This window comes from Elephas maximus, chromosome 2 (assembly GCF_024166365.1).
Source record: "Elephas maximus indicus isolate mEleMax1 chromosome 2, mEleMax1 primary haplotype, whole genome shotgun sequence".
Taxonomy (NCBI): domain Eukaryota; kingdom Metazoa; phylum Chordata; class Mammalia; order Proboscidea; family Elephantidae; genus Elephas; species Elephas maximus.
Window position 1 is genome coordinate 47,460,950 of NC_064820.1, and position 20,110 is coordinate 47,481,059.

Consider the following 20,110-nt stretch of genomic DNA (forward strand, 5'->3'; position numbering starts at 1 on the left):
GATGCATAATGAATAGCATGTTAGAGAGAAAATCTGCCCCCAAAGCAGGTTTACACGACATAAATTTCAATAATCTCTATAATTCTTTAAAAAAGACACATATTCAATTGCACATAGAGAGGTGAAAGAGATGGAAAGGCAGTAAAACTGCAAGGGAGGGAAGAACGAAAAAACCATAGTTTGTAAATCAAGCTACAAGCTAGAATATTTTTACAAAAATATTTGAATACAATCTGCTACTCCACTTTCAAAAGTCTTATCACTCTTTTACACACACTTTTAAGGGTTTCAATGTAAAATTTAACTAATGTCATCAATGTATTCATTTAAAAAGAAGAATCATGACTGAGTCTGTCTGTCTATTTGTATATCTCTGCCTGCACAGAATTGGGTGTATTTTGGTATATTGTGTATGAAGAGATATATACACACAGCTGATAATGTTCACAGGCTTGTTACTTGCTCTACCATATGTACTTGTACACTTCTGGTCATAAAATATTCTCTTCGATATAAAAAAAAAATTCAATTCCCTCCTTGTAGTTGCCAGTAAATGTTATTTTCTGATAATAAGTATTTATAATCTTGAAATCAATTCCCTAATTTAGTGATAAGAGATTCAAACCTATGTTTTACACTTAAATGAATTAAAAGCTGATGGCATGCTTTTATTTCTCTATGGTCCCGTTTTGCGTGGACTATATTTTCCAGGGAAACTATTGAGGTGGGTTGATTTCTAAACATGAAGATAATAGATGAGTGTAAAATTTTCAGAAGATTGTATAGATTTTCACCAAACTCCTCACAATATTCCTATGAGGCACATCAGCAAGGGTTATTGTGCTTTTTTATAGATTATTTTTAGAGTTGTCAAATTCACAAAGACACCAAGGAGGAAGCCATGCTCGAAATTGCTTTATCAATGTTTTCCCCTGTACACCTGGACTATCAAATGTTGGACCACAGAAACTTTCTGCCAAACTTTTGCCTCTGCATTAATCACTCCCTCTCCTAAGGTGGGAGGGAACCCAGAAGTAATGAGTAATTGCCAATTGTCAACAAGGCCAGCCAGATCACATGTATTTCTAGAAGCCCCTAGAAATGCGCCATGGATCCTCGAAATTTCATACATGTATTTGCAAAAACATTGCTCTAATTTCTTTTTTTCCGCCCTTTCCCCTTTCTCCCTTCAAGTCAAAAACTTGAAGCTTCTTGGAAAATGTTCCTCAAAATTTGATGATTTTGAAAATTACGTATTTGGAAATCCCAATTTGGTAGGAGAGATTGCACATTCTTTCATTTTATCTTTTGTTGCTGCTTTCTCTTTTCTTTCTTGTTTTTAATCAAGACAATTATTAGGACAGCTTTTGCAAGAGTTCCCTTCCAAGCTTTCTGATTTTAACTCACTTGCCATGATTTCTCAAATGCATTTTGCATTTGCAGGGCGACATTGTTTAAGAGATTCCTGAATTGAAATGGGTGCCCATCTCCCTTCTGCCACCATTTGTTTTTCCTTCACTATGGAGTTGGCACTAATAGTTCATCCAAAATAGTTTTTACCCAGTATTTATAGCTGCCTTAAATAGAAATTCTGTGAAACACTATTCTTTTCATGTAACACAAAAATCAACGATTATGGCCTCCAATATTACCGATGCAGGGAAACTAATTCAATGCATATTTCCTATGACCAAAAGTGAGGCTATGATTGCCCAATTACAGATGACTGCAGATTATACTAAGTCCCACAAAGCAAATGAACTTAAGTACAACAACATAGTACACTTTATGGCAGGCATTCTATTGTTTTGAGTCCCATACAACGTGTGATTAAAAAGAGCGAGCAAAAGAGGGAGTGGAAAGGTGCACTTAGAGAATATAGACAGCATAGGAGCCCTACACTGAAACTAGAAAATACAATCAAGTAAACACTCGTGAGTTATACATTACACAAAGACTAATTTTGAAAAACAAAATTCACTGATCTTTTTTAATCCCTAACACAAGAAGTAGATTTTGTTCACCAAATGGAAAATCAAATATTTATAATAATGCAGGTTATGATTATAGCCACTGGGGGAAAAAAATGATTTCCCCCTTTTCCCACCCACTACCAGCCCCAAATTCCTCAGAGACTCAGTGGAATAGGAAGATCAGCATGTTTATAGATAATATGTCTAATACAACGAGTCTTCTCTATCTTATTCATGAACACTCCTAATGGTACTATCAAGTGTTGGCTTCTCCTTCATCGAAGACATAGTTGAGCTTTATGACAGTGCTGATAAAATCACCAAGTTCTACAAAATCGGCAGTGACAATATTGATGCCACTCTCTCCTGGCTTCTGCGTGCGGACCCACTGCATCATGGCGGGAAGAGCTCTGAGAAGGGAAAGAAAAAGAGAAGTCACAGAGGAAAAGGTATCATTTTTCAAGCTGTACAATGTCCCCATTATAGATACATTTACTAAGCACCTACTATGCATCAGTCACCATTAGGGGCACTTGGAAAACTTCACTTAACCAGATAGACAAAAAATAATCTGCCTTATGGACTTTACTTTCTAATAAAGAGACACAGACTATAAATAACAATCATAAATAAATTATATAGCTTGATAGGAGGGAAAAGTGCTATAAAAATGGAGCATAGAAAGGTGGATTATGAGTGTACAGGTGGTGATGAGTGGTGCTGACCGCCAATTAAAATAGGGTGGTTTGGTAGGCTTCACTGAGGCATTTGAGCAAAGGAGATAAAGGAGTTAATTATGTGGATATCTGGGGAAATGCATTCCAGCTAGTGCCATAGCCCTAAGGGGATAGCATGCTTATGCTTGAAAAAAGGAAGGGGAGCGTAATGAAAGGTGAGGTCAGAGGGATAAGGAGGAAAGGCAGGACGGCCATCTGTAGGCCATTATAATGACTTTGAGATAAGTTTAAGGATCTCTGAGTGAACTGGGGAGCCTTTGGAAGATCTGGAACCAAGGAATGGTGTGTTCTGACTTACATTATAAAAGATGACTCATTACTATGAGAGTATAAAGGAGAGTCACCTAGCCTAGCCTGAGAAGGCAGAGAAAATTTTCAGAAAAGTCTTTCCTTAAACTGAGTGTCGAAGGATTAGGAGTTAGCTAAGTAAAGATGATAAGAGGGCTAAAGGATGATGTAATGAAATTTGAGGCAGAGGGAAGATCATGTCTTTATTCATTGACAGAGACACGGTGCTTACTTTGAAGCAGGAGTAAAGGGGTGATGCAGAGAGATACAGGCGTTGTCAATAAGGTTGTGCAGTTTCCTATGACAGCAATTGGAGTAAAATCTACCATTACTGGAGAGGGGTAGGAAGGGGAGATTTTCATGAGAAAGCAATAAGTAAGCTGAAGTCAAAAGGATGACAGTGCATGAGCAAAAAAAAAAAAAAAAGAGTGAGAGAACCACAAGTGGATGAGATGGAAGGAGTGGGAAAGGAAGAGAGAAGAAGGAAAGAAAGGGACAAAAGAGAGACAGAGAATAAAAGAGAGAATGATGAGTTTAAGAATATCAGAGGTTATATAATAAAAATCTAAGGAAGCCTTAAAGACATTGGAGAGGTAGAAACAAACCAGATGACAGAGGGATTAGAAAAATGGAGAACAAATGAAAGCTGTTAACCTGGGGAATGCTATGATTAGATTCACAATTTAGAGAAATTAGTTCGCCTTCGATGTAGACAAATGAATAGCAGATAGCAAGACTAGGGGCAGGAGTAACGATTAGGGGCTGTTGAAGTAGTCTAGGCCAGAAATTGTGGTAGCTGGAATTGCAGTGACCACAGTGTACACTGTTGAAAGAAACTGAGAAAAAATGATGCCATCTAGTGGGGTTCTTCCACACATCTGTCAGTCATAATGTGGTGGCTGGCGAGTGGCTGTGATACTGGAAGTTTTGCCACCAGTATTTCAAATACCATCAAGGTCGTCCTTGATGGACAGATTTCAGCTAAGCTTCCAGACTAAGGCTAGGAAGAAGGATTTAGCAGTCTACTGCTGAAAAAACTGGCCAGTAAAAACCTTATGAATAATAGCAGAATATTGTTTGATATATAGTGATGGAAGACGAGCCCCTCAGGTTGGAAGGCACTGAAAATACAACAGGGGAAGACCTGTCTCCTCAAAGTAGAATTGACCTTAATGACCAGGATGGAGTCAAGCTTTTGAGACCTTCACTTGCTGATGTAGCATGACTTGAAATGAGAAGAAACAGCTGCAAACATCCATTAATAATCAGAAAGTGGAATGTACAAAGTAAGAATCTAGGAAAACTGGAAACTGTTGAAAATGAAATGGAACTCATAAACATCGATATCCTGGGCATTAGTGAACAGAAATGGACTAGTATTGGCCATTTGAGTCAGCAAATCATATGGTCTACTATGCCAGGAATGACAAATTGAAGAAGAATGGCCTTGTGTCCATCATCAAAAAGAACATTTCAAGATCTATCTTGAAGTACAGTGCTGTCAGTGTTAGGATAATATCCATACACCTACAAGGAAGACCAGTTACTATGACTATTCGAATTTACACAAGAACCACTAATGCCAAAGATAAGAAAGTTGAAGATTTTTACCACCTTCTGCAGTCTGAAATTGATCAAACATGCAATAAAGGTGCACTGATAATTACTGGTGATTGGAATGTGAAAGTTGAAAATGAAGAAGGATTGATAGTTGAAAAATATGGCCTCAGTGACAGAAATGATGCTGGGGATTGCATGATAAAATTTTGGAAGACCAGCGATTTCTTCATTGTAAATACCTTTTTCAACAAAATAAATGGTGACTATACACGTTGTATCACCAGATGGAAAACACAGGAATCACATTTACTACACCCGTGGAAAGAGATGATTAAAAACCTCAATATCATCAGTCAGAACAAGGCCAGGGGCTGACTGTGGAACAGACCATCAATTGCTCATATGCAAGTTCAAATTGAAGGTGAAGAAAATTAGAACAAGTCCACGAGAGCCAATTTTTGACCTTGAATATATTCCACCTGAATTTAGAGACTATCTCAAGAGTGGTTTTGACACATTGAGCACTAATGACTGAACACCAGACAAGTTGTGGAAAGACATCAAGGACATCATACATGAAGAAAGCAAGAGGTCATTAAAAAGACAGGAAAGAAAGAAAAACCAAAATGGATGTCAGAAGAGACTCTGAAAATTGCTCTTGAATGTTGAGTAGCTAAAGTAAAAGGAAGAAATGTTGAAATAAAAGAGCTAAACAGAATATTTCTAAGGGAGGCTTGAGAAGACAAAGTAAAGCATTATAATGACATTTGCAAAGATCCGGAGTTAGAAAACCAAAAGGGAAGAACGTGCTTGGCATTTCTCAAGCTGAAAGAACTGAAGAAAAAATTCAAGGCTTCAGCTGCAATTTTGAAGGGTTCTATAGGCAAAATGGAAACCCTGGTGGTGTAGTGGTTAAGTGCTAAGGCTGCTCACCAGAAAGTCAGCAGTTTGAATCCACCAGGCACTCCTTGGAAACCCTATGGGGCAGTTGTACTCTGCCCTGTATGGTCTCTGTGAGTTGGAATCGGCTCAATGGGAATGGGTTTTTTTGGTTATTGGCAAAATATTGAATGATGCAGGAAGTGTCAAAAGAAGATGGAAGAATACACAGAGTCACTATACCAAAAAGAATTGGTCGATGTACAACTATTTCAGGAAGTAGCATATGTCCAAGAACTGATGGTACTGAAGGAAGAGGGCCAAACTGCACTGAAAGCATTGGTGAAAAACAAGGCTCCAGGAATTGATGGAGTACGAATTGAGTCGTTTCAAAGAAACAGATGCACCACTTCAGGTTCTCATTCATCTATGCCAAGAAATTTAGAAGATAGCTACCTGGACAACCAATTGGAAGAGATCCATATTTGTGCCATTCCAAAGAAAGGTGATCCAACAGAATTAGAAAGTTATCAAACAATATCATTAATATCACACTCAGGTAACACTTTGCTGGAGATCATTCAAAAATGGTTGCAGCAGTGCATTTGCAGGGAACCTCCAGAAATTTGAGCCAGATTTGAAGAGCACCTGGAATGAGGAATATTATTTCTAATGCCAGATGGATCTTGGCTGAAAGCAGAGAATACCAGAAAGATGTTTACCTGTGTTTTATTGACTATACAAAAGTAATCGACTGTGTGGATCATAACAAATTATAGAGAACATTGCGAAGAGTGGAAATTCCAGAACACTGAATTGTGCTCATGCAAAGCCTGTACATAGACTACGAGGTAGTCCTTCAAACAGAGCAAGGGGATACTGCGTGATTTAAAATCAAGAAAGGTGTGCGTCAGGGTTGCATGCTTTCACAATACTTACTTATTCAGTCCATATGGTCTGCAGGACAGACCATCAATTGCTCATTTGCAAGTTCAAGTTGAAACTAAAGAAAATTAGAACAAGTCGACAAGAGCCAAAACACAACCTTGAGTATATCCCACCTGAATTTAGAGACCATCTCAAGAACAGATTTGACGTGTTGAATACTAATGACTAAAGACCACACTAGTTGTGGAATGACATCAAGGACATCACACATGAAGAAAGCAAGAGGTCATTAAAAAGACAGGAAAGAAAGAAAAACCAAAATGGATATCAGAAGAGACTCTGGAACTTGATCTTGAACTTCAAATAGCTAAAACAAAAGGAAGAAATGATGAAGTAAAAGAGCTGAACAGATTTCAAAGGGTGGCTTGAGAAGACAAAGTGTTATAAGGACATGTGCAAAGATCTGGAGATGGAAAACCAAAAGGGAAGAACACACTCAGCATTTCTCAAGCTGAAAGAACTCAGGAAAAAATTCAAGCCTCGAGTTGCAATAGTGAAGGATTCAATAGGAAAAATGCTAAATGACTCAGGGAGCATCAAAAGAAGATGGAAGGAACACACAGAGTCAGTATAACAAAAAGAATTAGTCAATGTTCAACAATTTCAGGAGGTATCATAGGAGCAGAAACCAATGGTACTGAAGGAAGGAGTCCAAGCTGCACTGTAGGCATTGGTGAAAAACAAGGATCCAGAAATCGATGGAACGCCTATTGAGATGTTTCAACAAACAGATGCAGCATTGAAGTACTCACTCATCTACACCAAGAGATTTGGGAGACAGCTACCTGGCCAACTGACTCGCAAAGATCCATATTTATGCCTATTCCCAAGAATGGTGAGCCCACCAAATGCATAAATTATCCAACAATACCATTAATACCACACTCAAGTAAAATTTTGCTGAAGATCATTCAAAAGTGGCTGCAGCAGTGTATCCACAGAAAACTGCCAGAAATTGCTGATGTCATATGGATCCTGGCTGAATGCAGGGAATACCAGAAAGATGTTTACCTGTGTTTTTTTGACTATGCAAATGCATTCCACTGTGTGGATCATAACAAATTATGGATAACATTGTAAAGAATGGGAATTCCAGAACACTTAATTGTGCTCATAAGGAGCCTGTACATAGATCAAGAGGCAGTGGTTTGAACAGAACCAGGAGATACTGTATGGTTTAAAGTCAGGAAAGGTGTGCCTCAGGGCTGTATCCTTTCACCATACCTATTCAATGTGTATGCTGAGCAAATAATCTGAGAAGCTGGACGATATGAAGAAGAACAGGGCATCAGGATTGGAGGAAGAATCATTAACAACCTGCATTATGCAGATGACACAACCTTGCTTGCTGAAAGTGAAGAAAACGTGAAGCACTTACTAATGAAGATCAAAGACCACAGCCTTCAATATGGATTATACCTCAACATAAAGGAAACAAAAATTCTTACAACTGGACCTATAAGCAACATCATGACAAATGGAGAAAAGATTGAAGTTGTCAAGGATTTGATTTTACTTGGAAACGCAATCAACACCCATGGAAGCAGAAGTCAAGAAATCAAAAGACACATTGCATTGGGCAAATTTGCTGCAAAAGACCGCTTTAAAGTGTTGAAAAGCAAAGACGTCACCTTGAAGACTAAGGTGAGCACAACCCAAGCCATGGTGTTTTCAATCACCTGGTATGCATGTGAAAGTTGGACAATGAATAAGGAAGACTGAAGAATTGATGTTTTGTATTTGTGGTGTTGAAGAAGAATATTGAATATACCATGGACTGCCAAAAGAACGAACAAACATGTTTTGGGAGAAGTACAACCAGAATGCTCCTTAGAAGCAAGGATGGAAAGACTATGTCTCACATACTTTGAACATGTTGTCAGGAGGGATCCGTCCCTGGAGAAGGACATCATGTTTGGTAAAGTAGAGGATCAGCAAAAAAGAGGAAGATCTTCAGTGAGATGGATGGACACAGTGGCTGCAACAATGGACTTAAGCATAGCAACGATTGTGAGGATGGCGCAGGACCGGGCAGAGTTTCATTCTGTTGTACATAGGGTCTCTATGAGTTGGAACCGACTCCATGGCACTTAACAACAACAACATTCAATCTGTATGCTGAGCAAGTAATCCCAGAAGCTGGACCATGAAGAAGACTATGGCAGTAGGGCCGGTGGAAGACTCATTAACAACCTGTGATGAGCAGATGACACAACCCTGTCTGCTAAAACTGAAGAGGACTTGAAGCACTTAATGATGAAGATCAAAGACTACAGCCTTCCATATGGGGTACACCTCAATATAAAGAAAACAAAAATCCTCACAACTGGACCAATAAGCAAAATCACGATAAACAGAGCAAGACTGATGTTGTCAAGGATTTCATTTTTACTTGGATCCACAATCCACGTCCATGGAAGCAGCAGTCAGAAAATCAAATGACATATTGCACTGGGCAAATCTGCTGCAAAAGACATCTTTAAAGTGTTAAAAAGCAAAGATGTCATTTTGAGAGAAGCCATGATACTTTCAATCGCCTCATGCACATGCAAAAGCTGGACAGTGAATAAGGAAGACCGAAGAATAATTGATGCCTTTTTAAATTATGGTGTTGGCAAAGAGTATTACCGTGGACTGCCAGAAGATTGAAGAAATCATTCTTGGAAGAAATATATCCAGAGTTCTCCTTGGAAGTGAGGATGGTGAGGCTTCTTCTCATGTACTTAGGACATGTTATAAGGAGGGACAAGTCCCTGGAGAAAGACACCATGCTTGGTAAAGTAAAGGATCATTGAAAAAGGGTAAGGCCCTCATTGGGATGGACTGACACAGTGGCTGCAACAAAGGGCTCAAACATAACAATTGTGAGGATGGCACAGGACTGGGCAATGTTTAGTTCTGTTGTACATAAGGTCGCTATAAGAGTAGATAAGATCACCTGGACACGATTTGTTGAGAGGGAAGAGAAGAGAAACTTTGTAGATCAGCAGCATTTAAGGGATGGGCAGGAAGAGGAATAAGCATAGAAGTAGGAGGAAAATCAGGAGACATTGTGTCATGAAAATCAAGGAAAGTAGGAAGCCACGCATCCTTTTGGAAACTTAGAAGGGTTGAGGGAAGTTGAAACATGGAGTGCCACACATGTGCATTTCTCCAGATCTCAGAAAATATACCTAATTTAAACAAGTGTATCATGTCCAGCAATTTGGGTCAGCTAACTTGGTCTACACTCATCCTCTGGGATTACTTTAAAAATCCCTGGTTCTTATTTTTCTGCATGTACATTTTCGTATTAAGACACAAACAGAGGAGGATCCAGTCGCTTCTAAAAGAGCATGACATGGATAAAAAAGGCCCAGATGAGGAAATTTGGTCCTCACAGAAACTGTTTCAGAAGAGAATTCTATCTTAAAATGTCCCTGGAGGACAATACAAGTATATTCAAGTTCATTAGAAAGACAGGTGCTGTGGCAATATGTGCGCAGTGACTCGGGTCTGAATCTCATTACTTTCTCTTCTGGACTTGCTAGAGCAGATGAAATAGCTCTGCTGTGATGCAACAGTACTTCTTCATTTTAGAAAAGGAAAACACTCTTTGGAAAGGGCAGAACAACCAGTGCACTTCTTGGGAAGACTTGTTATTCAACAGATACATTCACTTTGAGAGGTGAGGGGTGGAGTGGCGTGGGTCAGAGCGATGCTGAGGCCAGTGTGGGATTCTGTATTGACCTTGAGTAGCTAGTTCACCAGATTCTGGGAGTACTACATTGTGGGAGGTTCCAAGGCAACCAAATTCCCATCTTAAAGCCATAACTGTCACAAAAACAGCCCCTAAAATGCCCTCTAAACCAAAATCAAACCAGTGACCATGGCGTCGATTCCAACTCGTGGTGACCCCATGTGTTTCAGTCAGTCTACTGCGAAGGGTTTTCAATGGTTGTGATCTCTCAGAAGTAGATGGCCAGGTGTTTCTTCTGATGAAATTCTGGGTGGATTCAAACCTCCAGCCTTTCAGTTAGTAACTGAGTGCTTAACCATTTATGTCACTACTACTCTAAGATTAAAATTCCTGGGTCTGGATTCAGACAAACTAATTGTTAATCCAATGGAAAGAGGCTGGAAGAAAAGCACAAGAGTCCTCTTCTGTTTCTCTGTAAAAGGGATTGCTCTGAGGATTCATGAAACATCCTTTTAGAATAGGTTGTGGTCCTCAGATGAAATAGGAGTTTTACATTTAAAATACCATTTTTTGGAGCCAAGGGAATAGCTCTTCTTTTCTGCTCAGACATACTTCCTAAAGTCAATATGATACCAAAGGCAAAACAAGCAATAAACTCAAATCTCAAATGCTCAGAGTTTTAAGTAGAATTATGTTAAACAGAAGCACTCAATCTATTGGATTAAGACTAGCAAATGTTACTGGAAGTGCAGTAATTATTTACAGTAGGATTTCTTAACCTTTTGTATTATTGCTCCCCTAAGGAGCCTTTTTAGACACTTCTTTCCCTAACCTGCCTCCTCCTTGATGAAATTGTAATACTACAAAAAAACAAAACAAAACAAAAAACCCATTGCCATTGAGTTGATTCTGACTCATAGCAGCCCTATAGGACAGAACAGAACTGCCCCACAGTTTCTAAGGAGGGCCAGGTGGGTTTGAATTGCCAACTTTTTGGTTAGTACCATAGCACTTAACCACTACGCCACCAGGGTTTCCAAATACTACACATAGACTGTAATTGTCTATGTCTGATTTGTGTATCTTTTTTACTTAAAAATAATAATTGTTTTCATTCTCTCCCCATTCCCAAAAAGCAATTTTTGCCTCTTTAGGGGCAATGTAGTTGTGGAGAATTCATGATTTTAACTACAATCCCCTGATTTTATTTAATACTTGGCAGATAACTACAGTGAATTGAAAAACCTGCTCTAGTGGTAATAAAATTTGGGCTCAACTTAAAAAATTTCATGGTATAAGACAAACTGGTTGAATTTTAGCTTTTGTAATCATTCATTCATTCAACAAACATGTATTGTATGCCTGCTCTATAGAAGAGAGTGTGCTAGTTGGTATCTCCCTAAAGTAATTCCCTCATTCAGAACTTCTTCATATCTCTCTTGGAGAGATTTTACCATAGTTGTGTTTGGGCTTTATCCACACTACAGTCAGAACACTTTCTCTCAAATGCATCTGAGAGCATCATTCCTCCACATGAACCACGGCAAAGCCTTCTCTCACCTAAGGGATAAAGTTCCAGCAATTTAGTGTACAGTATTTAGTATTACCAAAGGCCCCTGAGTAGTGCAAATGACTAAGTGCTTGACTACTAGCTGAAAGGTTGACTGTTTGAATCCACTCAGAATGCCCTGAAAGAAAGGGCTGGCCATCTACTTCTGAAAGGTCACAGCCTTGAAAATCCTATGGAGCAGTTCTACTCAGTAGGCATGGGCCACCATGAGTTAGAATCATCAACTTGATGGCAACTAACAACAACAACAGTGGTACTAAATACTATATTGAAAACAAAAAACCTGTTTTATTATATGTTTACATAATATAAATACTATATATTAGTAAATACTATAGTATTCTATTTACTTACTAGCATAGTAAGTAAATACTATATATTTTAGTATACAGTATTTATCTTGTCGAAGTCTCTTCATGCCTTCCCCACTCTATTCACATCTCTTCAGCCTCATTCACTGCTACTCTTTACCTGCTATTTGTTCTCCAATAATGCTGAAATGCTTGTATTTTCTCCCAGACACACCTTTTGGTTTCATACCTCTGTGCATTTTGCAGGCTTTTTTTGTTACATAAAAATCCATTCTACCCTCCCATATCTTTCTTGGCTTCACTAAATTCTGCTTATTCTTCAAGATTTGGCCTAGCCATCATCTCAATCCCTCCCACCCAAATCTAGGTGAAGAACCCTTTTCTTTATGCTTTGTAAATCTTAAACATAACTCTAGGACTGCCCTTAATACATAACTGCCCTTTATCCATTTCCATGCCTGTTTTTTTTTTTTTATGCCTGTTCCTATCAGTGCCTGCATGCTTTTGAAAAATCAGAAGCCATATTATAGATGTAAAAATGTCCCTTGTACCTACCATAATCTCTGAAACCTAAAAGGAAAGCAACATATTTGTTCAACTCAAATGGTGAGCTAGGAATCCTGGTCTGGGAAGTCTCAAAGTCAAATGAGCAAAATAGAGGTGAATCAGTCACAACAAGAGGAGGGTATAGGATAAGATGGGAACACGGAAGATGAAGTAATTTTACTTTGGAGAAACTAAGGAGGGATTTAAGGAATATTTCACAAAATAGGGGTCATCTGAGCTTGGTTTTGGTGGGTGCTCTTTAGATAAAGAAGGAGAGGTAAGGTATTCCAAGAAGAGAGAACAGCACATGCAAAAAAAAAAAAGCATATGGGCATGAAAGAGATGATGTGATTAGGAAAGACAAGGTGACCAGCTAGTAGGGGCCATGGAAGTGTGGGGGCCAGTTGGGGTCCTGACTGGAGATGGACAGGAGCAGAAGGGTGTTTTGGCCTCCTTGACACCCTGCAGGGTCTGAGCTTCAATTACTTCCTTGTGCTTTGAAGATAAAGATCCTTGGCTGGCCTATAGGACCCTGAACATTGGCCACTAGCTGCTCTTGAATTTCATCGCCTGTCACTCTTCCTCTTCCTGAATTCTAGTCACACCATCTGTCTAGCTCATCTTGAACAACCTATGTTTCCTCAGGAAACTTTGCCAATACTTCGCAAGAATGCCTTGCCCTCCTGCCCCTTTACCTGGTCAGCTCATTCATCTTTCAGGTGATGGTTTAAAGTCACTTCTTCAAAACACTAATCTGAATTTTAATTATACTTACGAGTTTGATTAATGCCTGTCTCTCCAGCTAGACTGCAAGCTCTTTGAGGACAACTACACTTTGTTTTCTCATGTTGTATTCTCAGTAGTGAGCACAGTGCCTAAGATATAGTAAAATAAAACCAAACCCCAGTGCCATCAAGTCTATTCCAACTCATAGTGACCCTATAGGACAGAGTAGAACTGCCCCATAGAGTTTCCAAGGAGCACCAAGATATAGCAAGCACTCAATAAATATCCATTGAATAAATAAATGAGTTTTATTTTCAGAAATAAAATATGTTTCATAGGTCCAAGTACGGAAGTAGATGCAATAACATAATTCATGAAAACGCTAACTCAGCCTTTCTCACTATGGCTATTGCCACAGATTTTAGTTTGTGAACTCGCCACTACTCAGTTGAATAAAAGTATTTTTTAAATTAACCTGAAGGATTTTAAGCTCTAAATTAACCAAACTTTTCTGCAGTTGGCAGGGCACACCTGCAAATCAACAGGTCAACCTGAAAATTTGCAAAATGACGTTCGCTGAATTTTACATAAAGTGCCATGGGATTTAGCGTCAATGCTAATGATACCAGTAATCATCAGCGTCTTTGTAACAATAACATTTATTTAACTGATCAGGTTTCTTTAATCTACCTATTTACTATCAACTAGTTATAGTAGTATATACATATATAGTTATAGTTGATAATAATTTTTATTTAGTTAATTAGAATTAAATTTATTATGAATCTATGTCAAATTCATATTCAAGTGTATATACATAAATGTATATGTAATACCTAACACCAAATGTATTTTATATGTGTTACATCTTAACTTCTCTAAACTTGTATTTTGCAATTATGAACAATTATAGATAACAAAAGAGTTCTGTCTTTCAGTGAATTGTATTTGAATGCATTTAATCTTCAATGAAGTGTTTCTTTTATGGAATGGAATAAAGTTTCCAACATCAATGTGTTCATTTTTACAGAACTCTGTGATGCACTTGGGGATAAAGACTATTAGGAAAATGTAAGTGCCTCTTTACCGCCTGTCCCATACCCAGCCTGTCCTGGGAAATGGAAGCTTGGTTAATCTGCAGAGTTTAGAATAATGATCATAAGCCTTTCTTCCCCTGAGCAAGTAATTCACCCAAGACCAGCTTATTAAAATTAAGCCTAGCATTTTAAAACACAGTTTCCAGTCAATCTGGCCATTTCTGAAAGCTTAGAAATTTCACTTGAAAATGTAAATAAAACAAAAAGAAACTCTTGATCAAAAGATTGGCATTTCAGGTACCGACACATATAGGGATAATAGGCAGGGCCTTTTCATCCACAGGTTTGAACAATGTTCAAAGAACCCATTGCCAATGAGTTGATTCCAACTCATAGCAACCCTAAAGGAAAGAGTAGAACTGTCCTGTAGGGTTTCCAAGGAGAGCCTGGTGGATTCAAACTGCCAACCTTTTAGTTAGCAACTGTAGCTCTTAGCCACTATGCCACCAGAGTTTCCTGAGCAATGTCAGGGGTTTTAAAATAACCTCAGGTAGATGGGTGTATCACATAACTTCCATAAACACAAGACTTATTATTTTATGCCAAACCTGTTTCTCTTCAGGAAGCATCATATCTGATGAACGTCTGATGAAAACAGTTCATATTTTTAACATCTTTTTTCTCCCAAAATTTCAGTCATAGGAAGAATTGAGCCACATGAATTATCTGTGAAACAATGCCCTAACACACAATTCGGTACATATTAGATGTCTTAGGCTCTCCTGGATATGAGATGAAAGTTGCCCTGCGTATTCCTACATCCCGTGCTATATATTTCCACAAGTAAATTACTGTGTCTATATAGGTGCAAAATATAAATTAATTAAAGGCACAACTAAATGTACAGTTTATTTGAATTTTTCTCCCTGTGTTTTCAAAAGGAAGAAAGCCCTCTCTCCTTGGCTTTCCAGAGTCTCTGTTCCAATCAAAACCAAACACCATTTGTGGTTTGATAAAGACGTTCATTCAACACATATTTATAAAGCACCTCCTATGTGCTAAAGTCCCTAGGTTAAGAACTCAGTTACTAACTGAAAGAAAGGCTGTTCAGATCCACCCAGAGGCACCTCAGAAGAAAGGCTTGGTGATCAGCTTCTGAAAAATCAGCCATTGAAAACCCTCTGGAGTACAGTTCTACCCTGTCACACATGGGGTTGCTGTAAGTGGTAATTGACTCAACAGCCACTGGGTTTTTTTTTTGATGTGTGCTAAATATTATTCTGTGTGCTGAGGACACTATGAAGGTCAGAAGCAGATATAGTCCTTGCTCTCCTGGTAAATACAGTCTAGTAGGGGAAGAAAAAACCAAAACCCATTGCCTTCGATTTGATTCTGACTCATAGCAACACTGGAGGACAGAGTAGAGATGCCCCATAGAGTTTCTAAGGAGTTCCTGGTGAATTTGAACTGCCAACCTTTTAGTTAGCAGCCTTACCTCTTAACCACTACATCACCAGGGTTTCCAGTAGGGGAAAGATGGAGTTATAAAATAAAATTATCACATCAACTGGATTGATATTAGGAGAGAGATTTGAGTTCTGGTCCTGACTCTAGTGATGTTTTTTATTTATAACCTTGCTTAAAGTACAGAAACTATCTGAGTAGTCTCAGTGTTCCCTAATGATAAAATTAGGAATAATAGTACTTTGGGAGTTACTATGAGGATCACACACGTGTGCACACACACATTCACACACGCTATTATCTGCTAAAGTACTATGTAAGGTCCAGGGTTTGAGCTTTTCCATCGTCTCTTCCTGATGGCATGTTCTATCAATTTCAGATTGTAGAAGTTAGTGAAATCTTCAATTTCTTTATTTTTGGCCTTAGTGATTGGCGCGTAAATTGGAATAATACTCGTATTAATTGGTTTTCCTTGTAGGCGTATGCATATTATCCTATCACTGACAGCGCCGTATTTCAGGACAGATCTTGAAATGTTCTTTTTGGTGATGAATGCAATGTCATTCCTCTTCAAGTTGTCATTCTTGGCATAGTAGACCATATAACCGTCCAATTCAAAATGGCCAATACTAGTCCCTTTCAGCTCACTAATGCCTAGGGGCTGACTGTGGAACAGACCATCAATTGCTCATATGTAAGTTCAATTTGAAACTAAAGAAAAACTGAAAGAAAAACAAATCTGTCTTAGAAGAAGTATAGCTAGAATGCTCCTTAGAAGCAAGGATGGTGAAACTATGTCCCGTATACTTTGGACATGTTGTCAGGAGGGATCAGTCCCTAAAGAAGGACATCATGCTTGGTAAAGTAGAGGGGTCAGCGAAAAAGAGGAAGACCCTCAATGAGATGGATTGACACAGTGTCTGCAACAATGGGCTTAAGCATAACAACAATTGTGAGGATGGCACAGGACCGGGCAGTGTTACATTCTGTTGTACCCAGACAGGGTCACTATAAGTCAGGACCGTCTCGATGACATCTAACAACAAAAAGGTCCAGGGTTGTTCTTAACCAACAACACCGGCCATGTGTTTAGACATCCTCTGGAAGCTGCAGGATGACACAAGAGCTTCTGTCACGCTAAGAATATCAGGGCACAGGGACTGACCAAGCCTCATCCTCACCCTAAAGACAGAATTCCATGTTCTCAGAAGTACAGTGAGAGATATTTCACCTCATCCCCATGTTGGCAGGTTGTTAGTTTACTTGAGCTTTTTGTCGTTTGATAAAAAGCAATGCAGTCAAATCAAAGCAAGTGACACCATCCGTTTCCTTTGATGAAAGCAACAGTAGCCCTTTTTGCTGTGGCTAGGAAGAAAACTCTTAAAAAATCCATTTTCAATTAAAATAAACTACAAGAAAAATGATGTTAAGAGTTCATAAAATGTCCCATGTCCTCAGGCTTGTCGTTAGCTCCAAACCAGTGTTTGGAAATGAGTCAGGAACCCTGCTAGGAGACAGAATGTGAGCACAGTCAGCCCTGCAGTGGGGCCACCTGGTGTGCAGGGACCATTCTTTCTGCTAATTTACCAAAGGAATGAAGGGAGAGAGAAAGCTTTGTAAATTCAAAACTAAGGGACCCTTCAGTCTATTAATAGGAATTAGATTGCCAGGAAGCAGACAATGGGTTTTCGTTCAAGAGTAGAGTCTCACTAAAATGAACACTTCTGTGTGGGATCAAGTGTTCTCACTTCGCAGTCTCTTCCTCAGCACTAAGGAGTTCCTCACTCTGCACAAATGCTTGGGGAATGTGGGTACTCAAAGCTCAGAAGCAGTTTACTTTATTCAGAGCATACCGTTTCTATCTGCTGGTACCTGACTTGACCTTCTTTTCTCCTCTCTGGAAGGAAAGAGGTGCTGCTGAGCTTGTCCTGAAGGAAGGTTTTACATTTCTGTTCTTTCTTGGAACAAGCATCTCAAGGACTATCTAGGTTTATCCCTTGGCATTCAATGGATCCTAGCTTGGATCTTCTGGACTTAGGGATACCAGAGATAGTAATGGTGAAAGCCACAACAGAGGTCATTTAGTTACACTCTGTGGTGACGAAAGTTAACTAAAATGACATTTTTCTTTACTGTTGGCAGGATAATCTTATCAATTCAGTTTCAGAATTGTCTATCTATTGCTTATGGGCTCAAACATAGCAACAATTGTGAGGATGGTGCAGGAACAGGCGGTGTCTCGTTCTGTTGAACATGGGGTTGCTATGAGTCAGAACCAACTTGATACCACCTAACAACGACATCTATTGCTTGTAGGTTCCTAGGTGGTACAAACTGTTTGTTTGACTACTAATCGAAAGGTTGGTGATGTGAACCCAGCCAGGGTCAACAAGGAAGAAAAGCCAGGCTACCTGCTTCCATAAAGATTACAGCCGAAAAAAACGTACGGAGCAACTCTGCTCCATAATACACGGGGTCACCACGAGTTGGAATCAACTCAATGAAATGGGTTTTTGGTACCTACTGTGCACTGGTTAAGAGCTTGGCTGCTACCCAAAAGGTCAGCAGTTCAAATCCACCAGCCGCTCTTTGGAAACCCTATGGGACACTCTATGAGTCAGAATCAACTCTATAACAATGAGTATTGCTTATTGGACATAATACTGAATTCTGTATGCCTTTAATGTAAACAATGAGGAAAAAAATTGTTACAACATATACATTTATTAAGAGGAGAGGGCTCTGTGAGGAAATATAGTAAAAGAAGTCCTTGATGGTGAAACTATGGGAACTACAGTCTCCATGATATTTATAAATTTATTGATTGATTTGTTGAGTTCCTACCACGTGGCAGTTTGGAGTAAATGCAGGGATGAATCAGACATGATCCCTGCTTTTACTATAGGACTAACTCCTGATTTATCTGAATGGCAACAAATAGGAATTGCTCTGAATACCCTTGCACGGAATCACTGGAAAACGAGACATCCATGAAGCCTCCTTTGGCCTCGCGAACTAGATTTTGGTCTCTTTATTAGCACATATTACAATTCCAGTGAAAATATTACATATATTCTCAAGGATTTATGAGGCTAAATAAAAACTACTCTCCATGGACTCACAAGTGAAATGAGTATTTATCGAGCTTTAATGGATTGCCTACAATCAATACAAGGGGAAGTAGGAAGAGCAAGAGCTGTGGAATCAGAGAGAGTCCTATTTGAGTTGCTAATAACAGGTGACCCCGAGAAGATGACTCAGTCTCCCTGGGACTCATTTTCCTCATTATAAAATTGGGATAATAATGGCTACTTTCCTCACAGTGTTTTTGTAAGAGTAAAACAATACAATATTTATAGGTGGTTAGAGGTTAAGATTGAGGACCTTGGAGCAAACTTTTGAATTCAAATCTTGGCACTCTCATTTATACTTGTGTTATTTTAGGCAAGTTAATCTTTCCAGCTTTAATTTCCTCACTTGTGTAGGAGAATAATGTTGTTGTTGTTATTATTAGCTGCTATCAAGTCAGCCCATAATTCATGACCATCCCATGTATCAAGTCAGCCCATAATTCATGACCATCCCATGTACCACAGAACAAGTTGCAGATAGGACTGTTGTGATCTGTAGGGTTTTCATTGTCTGATTTTTGGAAGTAGATCAACAGGTCTTTCTTCCTAGTCTGTTTTAGTCTGGAAGCTCACCTGAAACCGGTTCAGCATCATAGCAACATGCAAGCTACCACTGACAAATAAGTAGTAGCTACACATGAGGTGCATTGGCCAGGAATCAAACTCAGGTCTCCAGGATGGAAGTTGAGACTTCTACCAATGAACCACTACTGCCCTCAAAGAATAATGTTGTTGTTGTTGTTGCTAGGTGCCGTGGAGTCAGTTCCGACTCATAGCCACCCTATGCACAACAGAACAAAACACTGCCCAGTCTGTGCCATTCCCACAATTGTTTCTATGCTTGAGCCCATTGTTGCAGCCACTGTGTCAATCCATATCGTTGAGGGTTTTTGTCTTTTTCACTGACCCTCTACTTTACCAAGAATGATGTCCTTCTCCAGGGACTGAGTCCTTCTGATAAACGTGTCTAAAGTACATGAGACAAAGTCATGCCATCCTTGCTTCCAAGGAGCTTTCTGGTTGCACTTCTTCCAAGACAGATTTGTTCATTCTTTTGGCAACACCATGGTATATTCAATATTCTTCTCCAACACCATAATTCAAAGGTGTCAATTCTTCTTCGGTCTTCCTTATTCATTGTACAGCTTTCCCATGCAGATGAGGACTGAAAACACCATGGCTTGGGTCAGGCACACCTTAGTCCTTAAGATGATGTCTTTGCTTATCAACACTTTAAAGAGGTCTTTTGCAGCAGATTTGC

At 39.1% G+C, this 20,110-nt stretch overlaps 1 protein-coding gene across 1 annotated transcript in view; it reads right to left on the bottom strand.

Annotated features, from left to right (window-relative positions):
* Positions 1-2,133: 2,133 nt before the first annotated feature.
* The window catches only part of PLCXD3 (phosphatidylinositol specific phospholipase C X domain containing 3), a 236,041-nt gene continuing 218,064 nt past the window's right edge, over positions 2,134-20,110 (bottom strand). Inside the window, exon 3 of the mRNA XM_049862939.1 lies at positions 2,134-2,383. Within this exon, the coding sequence (XP_049718896.1) occupies positions 2,230-2,383 (154 nt within the window). The 3' untranslated portion in view covers positions 2,134-2,229. The remainder of the gene's footprint in view (positions 2,384-20,110) is intronic.